Genomic DNA, 15,725 nt, shown 5'->3' with positions numbered 1-15,725 from the left:
CCCAGACTTGACATCAGTAGAGGCTTAGAACTGACCAAACAAATACTTTGAATTTTGCCTGCTTTAAAAAGTTTATCCTTCTAGTGTCCACACTGGTGTACAGTGAAATCAGGTGTGGGGCAGATAGAACAATTCTGGAAGTCTAGCATTTAAGCTTAGTTGTCTTCCTGGGAACTTGTTAGGGTTTTTTTGAGGGGGAGCAGGTGAATGCATTTTTAACAGTGGATTCTCAGCACTTTGAAAGTCTGACCTGTTTTATGCAGTCCACGGAGATGTATTCAGGACAATTCCCTCCTGGAGCAAATGAGTGATGAAAGGATGAGGCCCCTTTGAGGTCAGCAGAGCTGAAGGAGTCAGTGAACTCACTGCAGAGGTACAGAGTTGAAATCAAAATAAAGGACAGCAGAAAGATAATAATTGAATTTTATGGAGGCAGATGATAATTGGATACTAATCCTTCATTTTCAGTGCAAATGGCATATTCAGAATAGCCTTTTGTTGGATTTCTCCTTCGAGAGGAGTGGGAAAAGGCTGGAGAGGGGCCAGAAGAGGTGAGGGAGGGCAGTTGGAGATATCAGGAGCCAGCAGCTCCTAGGAAATGGATGAAAAGACTGAGGAAATTTGATTTTAAGAGACAGTGAGTTGAGGGAAGGCCAGGAGAGCAATCTTTATGTATGTAAAAATAACCCAAAAACTTGCAGGGAGAAAAAGATTAGTCTCTTCTCGCCATGAGTGGGGGCAAGGAGAAAATGCAGCGTGTCTAAATACAGCAGGGTGATTATTTAGGATGGACAAGGGGTTTATATATCTTTGTTAAAGGGCAGAAAAGCAAATGCCTGGAGTGGCAGTGGGGTGAGCTGAGCCCGCCTCAAACCAAATGATCTCCTGTGGCCTCTTCCCAAGCCTGTCTTTATAAGATTTTATGCTTGCTCCTTTGGAGAGAGCTTTTAGTTTATCCACAAGCAGTTGGATTTGTGGTGCAGTGTAAATAACTTCGGGACAGTGTTTTGGTTATCAGTGCTGATTTCCTCAGCTGTATATTAGAACTGAAGGGTCACTTGGAAGCTGTCAGTGTTTTCAGATAAAAACAAATGCATCTGAAACACAGTTCAGCTGGTGAGATGGAGATTATCAGAACTAAGCCATGTGATATGGCATTTGTGATAACACTCTGCTTACATAAGCATGTGGAGATGGTATTTTACCCTTTCTCTTTTTTTTTTTTCTGTTAATTTGCAGTTTTCATTTTAACCAATAAATTCTACTGAACTTTTAAATATTTTTGTAAAATATCCAAGCTTGACATATCAGCTAGCAATCTTTGCAGTTCTTTTAGAATTGCATTGGTAAATTAACATATGCTGATAAGAAAAAATGAGGCTGATAACGGGAAGTTTACTTGGCATCATCTTGTGGCTGTCTTAGGTTTTCCTGTATATAAGGTTAACTTCTTGAAATGTATGAAAGAAATTGAAGTTTTTTAGATTCTTTTCAAATTCCAAAACACAAACATTTTTTGGGGGGGATTTATCTAATTCTAGGTAATCCTCAATCTTTAAATAATAGGTAGCTTTTCTAAGCAGCGCTAAGTTGTTGTGGTTTTGCTTGGGTTTTTTTTGTTTGTGGTTCGTTTTTTTTTTTTTTTTTTTGGTTGTTTTGTTGTTTTTTGTTGGGTTTTGTGATTTTTTTTTTTTTATTAGCATGCCCTCTTTAATTCCTCATTGTCCTTTGAGAATTGGGGTATTATTTAAAAGTTAAATCATACAGTACCAATAAAGATGTCCAATGCCATCAGAATGACACATTCAGTGTAATTACTTTAGAGTTCACAGTGTAATCCAATTGAAAGGAATAAAACACTGCCAGTTGAGCAATATTGAGATTATTTTTTTTTTTCATCTGCATATTTCCTCTAGAAAAAGCATGGTTTCAAGGTTTTGGTTTTGTTTGGTTTTTTTTTTGATCAGTAGGTTTTTTGTATAGAAAAAGAACCATCCAGTGCTATTCACATCCACACAGAAATGGTCTCTTGCTGGAAGTAAACCTAATTGTCTCCGACAGTAAAAGGAACCACTTGGACTTGATTATGCAGCTGGTCACATTTTATTGAGACACTGACATATTCCCTGTGGTCTGGGAAGAAAAGGAGATTATATGGTTGTGAAGTTTTGCTGGGTCAGTGCTCTGCCAGTGAATGCAGGGTTATATGCAAACATTTCAAGGTGAGGGATTGTCTTTTCCCGACATCGCCCTCGGCACTGTAACCTGCTGGAAAATGCAGGGCACAGCTGTTGGGAGCTGCTGCTTCTCTTGCATTAGGAGAAAACAGAGTAAAACTCTTCATTAAATAATTAGATCTATAAGCTTTGAATCAAATTATCTGTTCCCTTTGCTGTATGTAAAACAGAGGCTGAGGTATCCTTGTAACCAAAATAAAGGTTTAGGTTAAAGCGTGCTGCTTGTTTAAAATGTTTTAGATACAGTTTGTGATGTTATGCAGGCACACTATCATCTGTACCATAGGGGAAGACCTGTCTCTTGTGACTGAAATTTGACCATTGTGAAAGTTAATAAGAAAACTGTAGTTATGGGCATATTACTGATTGTGAAAGAAAATGGCATTATTTTGAGAGATCATCTTTCAAACCAGAGTTTCTTTAATAATAATAATAAAAGAGGTTTCCTCTGTAGGCATCTTCATTGTGTACATACTTTGAAAGAACTTTTTTTACCAACAGCTCATCTGTTGAAAGCCATTTATTGTAGTAAATAGAATAAATGTTTGAGGAGTAGATCAGTCCAGTTTGTGGTAAGCATTTGAAGTTTTGTGTTAGGGAGAAGCAAGGTGTCCTTGCTTTGCTAAAAAGAAAGTGTGTCATTTTTGTAACCCAAGGGGAACCGTGAAACATGGCAGTGACTTCTTCAGAGCTGAAGTACACAATGTAAAAGTTGTTTTCTCTCTCTTCTTTCTGTGGAATTTAGTCTTAGGATCTGATTAAATAGTCAATTTGAGGGACTGGAGCTGTCATTCTCCATGTTAGGGGTTCTGTGGTTAATTTACTATTCTCAAAGTGGATACTGATAGCCATCTGTTGTTTGGGGGTTTTTTATGTTGTTGGGGTTTTTTTGTTTGTTTGTTTCTTTGATAACTGAAGTCACAAGTGTAAACAGCCTATCTGGTTTCTGTTCCCAGCTCTGTCTCTGCTTACCTGTCCCACCTTGAGTGATTTGCTTATCTCATATTGGCCCTCCAATGTTCTGAAGTATTTGGAAGATGTGGATGCTGGCTAAATGTCACATAACTGACATCCAGATCTCTTAAAAAGCTTTGGAAGGCTCACCTATGGCCAGTTCATGACTTTGCAATGCTTAGTGTAGGGGAACAAAGAATTGTTTTTTTTTTTCCAATAAACCAGGGAGTCACAGAGTGAGAGAATCAGTCATTTTTCAATGCCTTCCACCATCTGCCTTGAATGCAAGTTTGGCTTGCATCATGGTGTTGGAAAGGGAGATTTGAACTGTCCCCATGAGTTTTATTTAAAAGGTATAAAAGACATTTGACTGATGTGATGGGTAGGAGCAATAAACTTGGTAGTCCTGTAGTGAAAAAGCATAAATGTACAAAATAGCTAAGCTTGGGAGCCAGCAGGGGCTGAGATCTGAGAGTGTTCTTCAATCCCATGGCAAAGAACTGCTCAGGAAAATGAGAGCTTTGCCCTGGAGCAGTCCTGCATGAATTTATACTGCCACAGGAGAAGATACATATGGTCAGGTACCCCTGTGAAAGTCTGATACCCAGGTGGACTTAAACACAGTGCAAAAATGCTGTAAAGTTTTGTTTAAAAGTATTTCTCTGTTTTCTCATAGCATTACTTTCTAAAGAGAGATCTTATGACCCTTTTATTGGAAATACCTGAAAGCCACAGTACACATAATGTTTTTAAAAAAATTAAAAATAACAAAATGGATTTTTGCTAGAGAACTGCACAACCAAATCTAGAGCTGACATTCTGTTTTCTGACATTCCTTATTTTTTTACAACTTCATGAATTGAATTTATTCTGTGTCTGTGAGAATAAAAGCTGCCATAAATCACAGTCCTTTTTGTTAAAAGCCTGAATTGTACTTCTTTATGTTAAAGCATGTTAAAATGCATATTGTAAAATATGTAAAATTTGTGGTGCAGCTCTGTAAATATTCCCTTAGATAGCAAAAGCAGTAAGTTGGTACTTACTCAAGAATGAGCAGGGGTTAATTGTTATTATTATTATTGTTAGAAATATGCCCAGAATATCCAGTTGTATGAAGACTGATGGTAGATGTGACAGAGGACATTTCATACATCAGCTTTCTGCAGCAGGTGTTGGTGACCTTGCAATGTCACCTGAAGAACCTGAGGTGCCTCAGGATCCTGCGTGCCCCTCTTTGCACTGTGAGCGTGTTTCTCTCACCTCCTGATTAATATTTATCCTCTCTTGGACCTGAATTTATTTATTTCTATATTTTGGGAGCAGCAAATTTGTGGCCATCATTTCAGACCATGGGAAATCCAACCGGGCAGGTTGGAGAGCAGCCCAGTGGAGTGCCCTAATTAACAGGAACATGTAATTAAAATTGAAGCAGATGTGGCTTGGGCAGGTGGTATTTCCTGTGTGTGCACACTGTGTGTGATGGACACAAATAACTCCTCTTTCTGCAAGTGTGGGAAATGCTGGTGCTGCATCTGCTGAGCAGTTGGTGTGTGTGAGTACCACAGCTCGGCTCGTAATGGACTGAAACGAGCTCTGAAATCCTCAACATATGAAAACATCTTTAAAACTCAGCCTGGACAAAGTTTGAGGTTTAAAAAAAAATGATATTTGCATGAGAGGCTATAAATGTAATAACCCCATGTGATGCATTTCCTGCATTCTTTGTGATTATCTGCTGCTAGTCACTGTTGGGAGCATCGTGTTAGACAAGAGAGCACTTTGATCTGATGCAGCTTTACAAAATATGAGCAGTCATTGCAACTCACAGGATCTGAGAGCACCTACTCAGCTGAAAAATTGATCTGTAAAAATTCCAAAATGGCATTTCTTGTTAGCTCTTATATAAAAAGTTGCTTTATGAACAATTTTGGTGGACTGGAAGAAAACAGTGGAAATTTACAGTCAAAATATGGGAATAAGGCACTTAAACATCTAACTCTGCAAAACTGGAATTCAGACTATTTTTTTTAGTAGGCCAGGAAGTGTAGGCAGTTCCTCATGCTCAGTACGGGTGGTAAATCCAAAAAGAAGAAAACCAACCAAACCTGCCACCCTTGAAGTTTTACATTTTTGTGGGGAATTTTTATCCCTGTAGATCTTTCAGATTGAATCTGTAGAATCCTTCTGCAATTCCAATTTTTTTTTTCTTGGGGTTTTATAGCAATTTAATAGGATTATCTGAGAAGTAATTGTGTTATACAGTTAAATTATTCCATCTCTTGGTTGTTAGAATGACCTGTTGTAATTTTTCAGTATCTGTTGAGTGGTATTTCAGTGTCCCAGCTGGCTTATTTGCAATACCTTGTTCTCTCTTTTGGCAAGCTATGTCAAAAAGTGCTGTTGTAGCAAATGACTTTCCATTAAGGCACAGCAGGTCTGTGTTCCCCATGGTTACCAAATTGAAAATGAAATTTGTATATTTTGTGTGTGTGTTCATTTATCTTTTATAATCTTCTGGTGAAGAATAGCCTTTTGATGCTGCAGAGGCTGCAGAACCCCTGGCATTATATTTTCAACATATTTAAAATCATTCTTCTAGGTTAAGGACTTTAAATCTTCAACAGTGGTGATCTTTTCATCACATCAAAGTGGGAAATCTCTGCCTTATTCAAGTGAAGTAGGGTGAACTTTCTGGGTTTTAAGTGCAATTTTACCTGTTTTTTCTGAGTTCAGGAGCTGAGCCTTTTGAGATGGAGGAGAACGCTCAAGAACTGAGTTTATGTCCTGTTCTGATGTACATTAGTTCCATACTGATCTGTATTAGAAAGTAAAAGGTCAGGAATTTATGGAAATCTCTGAGAGCATCCTATTAAGGCACAGGAGAGTTCAGGCTGGCATTGTCACATTTATTAGTGTTGATTCTGACCAGAGACCAAATCTTCTGTCTGTGGTGGCTCCACTTCACTGGATTATGTAAATTTACAGCAACAGAGATGTGCCCATAAACTTTGTTGTCATTCCCATTGAATAAACCTGAAAAAAATGCCTGAATAAAGTATCTTTTTAATGTGACCAAAGGGAGTATAAAATTTGGCTGAAGTTGTCAGAGGCAGTGCTGTAAATGGAAATTGGCAATGGCGTTGGTATTGGTTCCTTCTGAGCATGCAGCTGCTTGGGGAGCTGAGAACATCCTCACCCTAAGGGGCTGCTCCTCCCCACTGCTGAAATCCACTGCTGGGAGTCTCTGAGCCCTGCAAGCTCTAGGAAGGAAATTACTTGAGCATTTGGAAGGAAGAACTGTGAAGTACATGTGAAGTGTTGATACTCTTCCAGGCTGAACTGCCAACCTTGACAATTTTATGAATTTGACCAGGTTTAGGAAATACTGGTTTTGCATATTTTATTTGTTATGCAATTAGTATGTGAAAAAAATAATGGGTTCTGTTTCTTCTGACTTCAGGTTCATGCAGTCAGCATCAAAGGCAAATGCAAGTCAGCTATTGTAATAAGTCTGGGAAGAAAAAATCTTTCTGGTGTTGTTCGTGGGATTTACCAAAGTAGTCTAATATGTGCTGATTTATTGTAAAATAATGTATGCTCCTAATTTGCAATTTGAGCATTTAACATGCTATAAAGACATTATGGAGTAAATAGAGAGTGGGATCATTTCTGTAACTTAATCAGAAATGTTGTCACAAAAGTTTCAAAGACATGTTGATTTAATTATGAAGTGGAAAGTTACTTCTATTAGTAAGGGAGCAATTTGCTTATTGTATCTTCTGCTTTCAATGCTTAATTCCCTTTATTATGACTGAATACTTCTGTTTACAATGTGCCATAACCCTATTGGCCTGGGATAAGTTTCTTTAATTATTTATTCTATTAATGTTCCTATCACCTGAGGGAAATGCAGATATTCCATTAATGGTTGTGTTAATCAAACAACTTTCTGTATTTCTGCACTGCCCAAGTTTATGTCATTACATTAGCAGGCACAGGAGATGAAATTGGAAACTTCTAATATACTGCAGATTGGATTAAGTCATCTATATGGTGTAGACTGCTTGAAGACTTATTTTAGGTAATTTAAAAACATTAAATCTGCAAGACAGTTATTGTTCCTGACAGGATCCCTGAAGTCCCAGCATAAAGGCCAGTGATGTTGTAAAGATTTTGAACTCTGTGTGTGAACAGCCTTGCTGGAGGAATGCAGCCTGGGATACAACATACTGGTTTGAACAAATATATTTTATAAAAAACAAATTTATACAAAAATATGTCTGTTTAAAAAAAGCCTTTTGCATGTTGGAATAATCATTCTGCCCATGTAATGGGATGATGGGCATTAGGCATTCCGATGGAGTAGGTAATTTTGGAACCATTTTTAGGTGTAAATGGGTGTTACAATTTTACTTTCTGCCCTTTTAAAGACTTGATGTTTTCTGGGCAGTAAATGCTCATTTTTCAAATGTTCCACCACAAGATGGGTGGAGAAGGGAGCCCTTGTGCTTGACTTCCATCAGAAGCTTTGCTTGCTGGGGCTCTCCTGGGGGCAGTGCCAGTACCTTTAGCCAGGAGCTTCCCACCTGCAGCACTGCAGGGGTACCTGGAAAGCACCTGGTGGGATTCTCAGACACCTATTGCTTGCTTAAAAATACTTCACATTATTCAACTGTTTATTTTTGATGTGTGCAAGACAGCCAGGGTGTTTTTTGAAGTTCTGTTGAGGACCTTAAAGCTGTTAGGTTTAGTGGCCTTTTTGTGAAGGGAAGGTTGTGGACAAGACTTTCAGGCAGTGCCAGTATCTCTGTGCTTGGAAATCATACATCTGTGATCCTTAATCTTCTTTTCAGTCTTGAGAGTTTGTAGACACACAAACAAAACAAAACAAAAAACAAAAAAACCCAACCTCACAGAATTCAGCAAATATTCCATAAGCTTTTTGTGCTGCACGTGGGTAGTGCTTTTTATTTGAGCTATAAATTTTATTTCTGTCCTTCTTTGCTTACATGACTGCTTGTCTGCATAAGTAGGGGAAACCTCCAGTTGCTCCTTCAGCAAGCCTGTCCTCTGAAGTTACCATGGCAGTAGTTTCAGCATCTGGAATCCTTTGGCACGTGCTGGGTTGGAGGGTGGTCCTTTGGTGCCTCCATCCTGTGGCCACTGTGCCAACCAGTATTGAAAGTGATGCCAGCCCAGACCAACCTGTCTGAGTTCTCACTGACCCATCAGTGGATACAGCCAGAATAATTCCCCTGTTTGCCTCTTATGCTGGCCAAGCTGGTTGCTCAGGTGATCCTTCAGTGCAGGTAGGAAATGTGAAGAACCTGCTGACAGTGAGCACATCATTTGGGGGAACAGTTTCATTCTGCTTGGTAAATTTGCTTTCCTTGATGAATTTAAGCCAAACATGTTATTATAACTATATAATTGCAACTAATTTTCAGCATCATGCCTTCCCTGACATCCTTGAGATGTTACTTCAGATTGGCTTCTTCGTGTTCAAAGATTGGTTAAATTTATGTTCTTTTAGAAATTTAATGAGCAAATGATGTGTGAATTTTCAGACAGTTACTGTGATAATTTCTGTAGGATTCTTTATTTAATTTGGTTATGTTTCCTATATATACATTTTTTTCTTATTTTTATTTCCCAAAATGCAGTTGCCTTTGTCTCTTCTTGGTAAGAAAATATTTGCAAAAAAATGAAAGTTGTATGTTTTTTTGCATGTTTGATGATAGATTTTCAATCAAGTCATGCACTGATGCACACTAAGGTGCAAGATCCCTGATGGGAAATAAACTAAACCCATGTTTACTTGTGTGGGGTTTTTTTCAGAGATTTGTTAGAGTTCCCCAGAGATGATGATGCAGACCTTGCAGTGAAAATCCTGGGTCAGTGGCGCTCCCAAGGCCTGGAAGATGTCCAGCTGGTGAATTACTCCGTTCTGCTTGACCTGCCAGGCCCTGCTTCAAACACAGTAACTCTGCAAAACAGCGGGGAATGCTTTTATCCAAGTGGACAAGTGTGCAGCACAGACCCCAAAACACTTCACAGCCAAGACCTCCTGTACTCATACGCAGCTTATTCTGCCAAAGGAACTCTCGAGGTAACGTGGCCATTTGTCTCTGTCACTTGTGGTGAAATAGAGTCAGGAAAGAACAGCTTTTACTGAGCCTAACTGGAAGATTACACATAGAATCACAGAATTATTTAGGTAGGAAAAGACCTCTAAGATCATCAAATCCAATTGAAAATATGCTGAAATGCCCAGCCTTAAAATAAGCATATTTATGGGAATTATGATGTAGCCAATTGTACTTATCTTAATTAACCTTAGAACCTTATATATATGAATACTTCATAGGAGATAGATATAAATATACACACACATATATCTATGTGAATCTAATTACATAATGTCTATTTTTTTTTAAAGTATCTGTTTATGAATTGGCATATTTTGCTTGTGTGTAAAAATCTGGAAGCTGTGTCTAGAGAGTTTCATTTCATCTGTGCTGATATATGAGTGCTACTGGTTTGAGGGATGCTTGTAGGAAGGATGAGGCTGGTGGGAGTGCTGGGCTAATACCTGGAGCCTCTGAATTATGGTTGTGGATCTCACATAGTTTCTTCTGTGACAATTCAGTTGACACATCTGCTCTGTTTCCTCTTGAAAACACCGATTTGTAGTTTTATCTTACTGCAGTTACTCTAGGAAGTTTTGTCAGCAAAAAGATTCTACCTATTTGGATTTGTTACTTGCCAAGTGAAATAAGATCTTGGATTATCTTGTTTTTTCCTGTGTACTGTCTTCATGTCTGTTTTCCTTGAGCTTCTGACTAAATATTTTGAGTGTGCACAAAGGGGCCATCATTTCTGTTTACCTTCCTAGCTGGGATAGTGTAAATCTTAAAAAGTATTTCTGAAATATAAAAATTGCAATTTCCCTGCTAATTGCATTGTCATCTTGCTCCTTTCAAAAATTTCATATTATTCCCCTGATGCTGGTTTCTGTTTTATTTAAAAGACATGTTTGTTCATGGCTTAGAACACTTACAGACTATAAAGGAACAGATTGTGAACATCTTAATATTTAAACATACCTGCTCTCCATGCTGAGTCTTGTCAGCCTCATTCTGGGGCTCTGTCCATTTCAAATTTGTTGCTGAAAAGCAAAATGAAGTAGGCAAGAAGAGGTCCTAACTTGCATGATATATGCTTTAACTTTTCCCTGTAATAATGAATGTGGTTGCCTTCTCATATCACTTAAAAACTCCACATTTAATATTATTTTCTCATTGTAACTTAGTAAGAGTATCTGTAATCAGAGAGAGGAATGGTTGTGACCTTTGAGGTTTTATTTCATGAATGTCAATGTGGTGCTAACAAATTAATCAGGTTTAAGGAAATCCAATGTTCCAGGAAAAACCACTGTGTTATTCCCAGCAGCACAGGTTCCACTCTCCATTATGTTCCAGGGCAGTTTGCTCTTATGAGTTCAGCAGAAATGAGGACCACACACACCATCCTCATCACCAGGGCTGGACCTTGGCTTTGGCAAAACTCCAGCCTTGCACTGGAGCCAAAGAATGACTCTCTGCATGGTTTTACAGTCAGTTCTTTGAGATACCTCAGCACCCTTATGAAACTTGAGATGTGCTCCTCACTTCTTCAAAAAATCTACCTGAAACATCCTTAGATTTAGAGTTTCCACCTAAAAGGGAAATTTTCCTATTTGTTTAGGCTACAGGTAAGTTGGTACTGATCTAACCTTCCTGACTTTCAATCCTACACACCAATCTCTACTATTTAAACTAATGGAAGTAGAAAAACTTTAAATGAGAAGTAGCAGGTGGTGGCTGTTGCTGGGCTCAGCCATCAGAAAGTGACTTGATTGCTTGCAGTGGAACTACAAGTCGCGTATTTTGGATATCCTGCAGTGGTTTGTGATTGCAAAATCATGAGGGTTTTCCTGTGAACAGGTATTTTTATAACAGCTACTCATAACCTGAATAATTTTCTTTCAAATGTGGCACATCCTTAGCAGAAAATTCCTATTATGTGTCACTTAATCAGGCTGAATTGCTAATACTGCCTCGATGCTGCTGCTTCATTGTATCTCATTTGTCTGTTTGGTTTGCTAGAAGTTGAAGCAAATAAAACCATTAAGCTATTGCAGTCTGGCTACCAGCAGAGCTACAGCTCCACTTTGATGTTGACAAGGTTATTTGTAGAACAGCAAGACTCATTTTCTTTGACCACCTGTCATGTCCATTCATCATACGGCCATTGTATATGAGCCATCCAATTTGTGCTTTCTGGTAACAGTCTAAACAGCATTTGTGAGTAAAAATGTGAGCATTTGTGATCTGAAATCTACTTCAAAAACCTACTTAGTGCCATTGTGATGGATGGTGCACTTTACTAGTTCTCTATATTTCATTGGGCTGTGAAAAGGTGACAGTGTTTACCCATCATGGTGACAGGCAGGGCAGCTTACAGTTTTGGAGAGGGCTGTCGAGTCAGTTTTGAAATAGATATTGCAGCAGTTATGTAAATAATATATTGTAGGCTAGGTCAGCCTAAGGAAAGAATGACATACCTGAAATACATTTTTATTAAAACTTAAATATCAGCCACCTTTTATAGAGCTTAAACCTTTTGTCTGCTTGATAAAAACAGGAAAGCTGCTCTGGCCAGCAGAGTGCACATATAAATGGAAATTACATTGCTTCAAATTTATGCATTAAAGCAAAATGCATTGTCAGACAGTATCCAGCCAGTCTCCAGGTGAGGGTGGTGTGGTGAATCCGAATGTGCTGCTCCTGCCTCTTGGAGCTTTGGGATCCAGGAGCTGTGGGGGTGCTCTGTCCCTTGGGAGTGGAGGTGGCTGAGATGGGGAACATCAGCAGGAGCTGATGAGAGAGGGCTGTGTACCCCCAAAATCTGGTTTCAGTCAGTTCTGCTGAGTGCAGCAGCTTCTGGAACAAACACATGCGGACACACAATGTTTGTCTGCTCCCTCCACTGTTTCTTTAGCAGCTGGAAATAGTCCCAGCAGATGTAATGGTCAGTGTGTGGCAATAGCGTTCAAGGACAGCCTAATTAAAGCAAAATGCAAATGGTATTTGCTTTGTATTCATGCATTTTTTGAAATTATGTTTGTGCGACCTGAAGTTTTCCTCACTTTCCTTTCACCTTCAGTTTATTCACTCTCTACTTTATGGAAGTATTAAGGAACTTTGGGCAATCCTAAGTCTGCTCTCACACTTTGAACTGAGGTACTCGGTGTCCTCTGTTGTGTGGCATTGTCTCATCATTCACTACTCTGCCTCTTTTGGAATAATGCACCAAATCTCTTTTGCTTCTTATGCTGCCCCTCTATTCTGGTTTGGGGTTCGTTTCCACCGTCATGGATGTTCTCAGCAAGCCCAGCAAAACATCCTGTTTCTTTCCTGGGTCTTTCACATACTGAAAGGACTGTTTTGGTTCAGTAGCCAGGAGAGGATGCAAGCGTAGAAGTACTGGCATGTTCTTGAAATGGAGATGCTCATGCAGGCAGGGATTATTTTAGGGGTTATGGACAGAAATGAATTGTGCTCATCTCTGAGGCAGTTCTCCCAACACTTGACTATGTCTATTTTGTATTTTGGCTACTGCTCTGTCCCTGTCCCCATGCCTGCTTTGACTCCTCTGTTGTGTCACCTCACTTCCCTGCCATCATCCACATTCCCAGTTCCTACTGATTTCTCTGTTGCAGCATCTGCTGATCTGAGGCATTTATACCCACTCAGCCAGGGGTATCTTTGATAAGTTTTGGAGGGGCTGCAGGGAGCAGACAAGTGGGAATGCTGCCTGCCTGCCTCTGCCCACGCCATGCAGAAGAGATTCTCTGCATCTGCTGGTCACGTCTCAGTCTGCTCCGGTTCGTTTGTTTTGGTGACATTTTCTCAGCTAAATGAGAACCCACCGCAGAGATTAATGCAACTTGAAGCAATCTGGGATGTACAAGCCCATCTGTTAAGCTCACTCAGTCATCTTCCCATCATTCTTCAATCTTGGCAAGAGGGGAATAAGGGGAGCAGGACTCAGATTTGGCTGTTAGATCTTCTTTCACAAGGAAGGGAGTTTGCCCACTTCTTACCGAGTATCCCATTTCCTTATGGCTGTCTTTAGATGCCTCCTTTCCCTATCCATCCCCCTTTTTCCCAGGTTCTTTGCAGGAAGATGGGAGTCTTTCTCTCCTCTAACCTTTCCCACTGCTGGGAGTATGTCCTGAAGTCCCCACTTGTGTGTCCTACAGTCCCCTCCCCTCTCTGCTCAGGTTTACACCCCAGTACTGGCAGCTCTCTTTATTTCCAGCTCTGCACCAAAAGGTCTGGAGTTCCTCTGGAGGGGACAGTGCATCAGGAAGTCCTTGACCCCAAAGCTTGCTTTCATTTGATTCGGTTTCATTGTGCTGGAAATGTGATTAGTGCACCCTTATTATCTTTTCTCTTCCCTCTAGCTAATCAGTGGTAATTTCCTTAACAATATTTCAGAATTAAGATTGGTGTCAGCGGGTTGGTTTTAGAAAATTTTAAAATCTTCCCAGGTTATTTTTATCCCCAGGCAGAATTTCTAAATGAGCCTTCTGCAGCATGCTCACTAGCACATCTTGAATTCCAAAGGCAGAGAGTGTGTTTAATTTAGATTAAATAATCGCAGCATCTCTTCCTAAGTCTTTCAGTCATTTTTGATGGCACATTGGTGCAAAATACCGAGCTAGAGGGAATCTTGATACATGTGTGCATTTAATTCTTTTAGGCATGCCAAATTTAGTTCATTATTATCTTTATTAACATTTTTAAAGATTTCTCCTCTGAAGAGACATGCACTAGCTAAAATGAATCCCTAGCAACTGAAATCAGTTTTGCAGATGGTTAGGGCTATAGGTTGAATAACACGTACACACAAATGAGAAGAATCATGTGATTTTTTTTGGTAACATTTAGAAGTTTTAGTGCAGCTTTATTTATCTTTTATTTATAGAAGAGTTTCTCCGAAACCTCTTCCACAAATAATCATAATTTAGACCACTGCTCTGCATACCAAGTAGGCACAGCAATTTTCCAAGACAATCTCACTAAGAATATGGATTTTAGAATAGACTTGACCTTTAAGGAGAAAACAACATTCAACATTAACTGCAGCATAGCTGCCACTCCATTATAATTACATATAGAAAGCTGTGAAATGCAATGTGAAGGTTATATAATTTAAAATTGCAGGCGAGGGCTCCAAAAGCGATCATTGAAGAGATGTCCTGCAGAACATCCTGTCAGTTTTCTGGCATATATCACATAACCATTAATAAATAAAGTTGTACAGTTCCCTAAAAATAATAGTAGTTCATCGTGCTCAAAGCCCATATTAATTTTGCTGGGAGATTTTTGTGTCATTGAAGGCAGGGTTTCAAAGATGCAAATGCTGCTGCTGCAGAGCCTTTTGCTGTTTTATAATTGCGAGTCAATGCTGTCCTGATGTTTCACTAATAAAATGGTAGTAATGGCATTTCAGTAATCATACCAGTAATAATAAATGAGATTTTTTAAATGATAAAAAAGCAAAAGGTGAGGCATCTTGGTATCTCAAGACATAGCAGATCACTGAGCACTTCCATGCCACTGCACAGAATCAGCTGAAGGCATTTCTTAGTAAATCCTCTGTACAATATTAGAGAGGGAGCAATGTTGAACCATAACAATTATTTATATTCTGACTACATGGTAAAAACTAACGGGTGCAAACCCAGAGGGCTTAGGAAGAGTATTTGGTGTCTGTTTTAGGTTTCAGTGCAAGCAGAATTCCTGTTGAAATAAATGAGAATTACATTGTTTCTGAGCAGAGTTAATTTTGTTTGTTAGCAGTCAGTGTGAGAGACTAACAGTGAAATTTGTGCCATTGCATGGGTCTCCAAGGAGGATTTTTCTCTTTCATCTTTCTGGTAAAATCAGAGCCCCTGAGTTGCTGTCACCCCTGCAGCTCAGTGGATACCCTGGTTTGTGCCCACCCAGTCAGGCTTTTTTCCACCCCCACTCTTTATTAATGGTGTTTGGTTCAAACCTCAATACAAATTATACAAATGTACTCAGGTCAAGTGGAGGAAACCTTTCTGCCAAATCCCAAATCATGTTTTAATTAGGTAGTGCCATTTTCTCTCTCTTTCTGTAACTTCTTCTGCACCTTCCTAGTAAATGTGAACCTCCCAATAACATACCTGTGCTTTCTTCTCTGTTTAAGTTTGTGAAGGCAATATTCTGCTCAGAGGAGGAATTTTCAAGTAAAAACCTTGTGGTGCTCTAAATTCTTGGGATTGGGTTTTAGGGAACTTTTTCCTTTATGTTTCTCCAATATTCTGGAGGTTTAAAACTGCCTCAAAGGAATCCTGCTTACGCTGAAAAAATCAAAAATTTCCTTCAGCAGACAGACTATCAGCTTTTAAAAAATTACTACTATGAGAAAAACATCATAAGAAACAACTATAACTGA

The 15,725-nt window shown here is 39.2% G+C and overlaps 1 protein-coding gene across 1 annotated transcript in view; it reads left to right on the top strand.

Moving 5' to 3' along the window:
- The window catches only part of NAALADL2 (N-acetylated alpha-linked acidic dipeptidase like 2), a gene marked incomplete at its 5' end in the record, with an annotated part of 294,310 nt that overhangs the window by 117,153 nt on the left and 161,432 nt on the right, over positions 1-15,725 (top strand). Inside the window, one exon of the mRNA XM_084212314.1 lies at positions 9,030-9,300. Within this exon, the coding sequence (XP_084068440.1) occupies positions 9,030-9,300 (271 nt within the window). The remainder of the gene's footprint in view (positions 1-9,029; positions 9,301-15,725) is intronic.

This window comes from Fringilla coelebs (assembly GCF_963513975.1).
Source record: "Fringilla coelebs genome assembly, chromosome: 10".
NCBI classification, from domain to species: Eukaryota; Metazoa; Chordata; class Aves; order Passeriformes; family Fringillidae; genus Fringilla; species Fringilla coelebs.
Note: the sequence above shows the minus strand (reverse complement) of the source record. Positions and strands in the feature narration are given on the sequence as shown.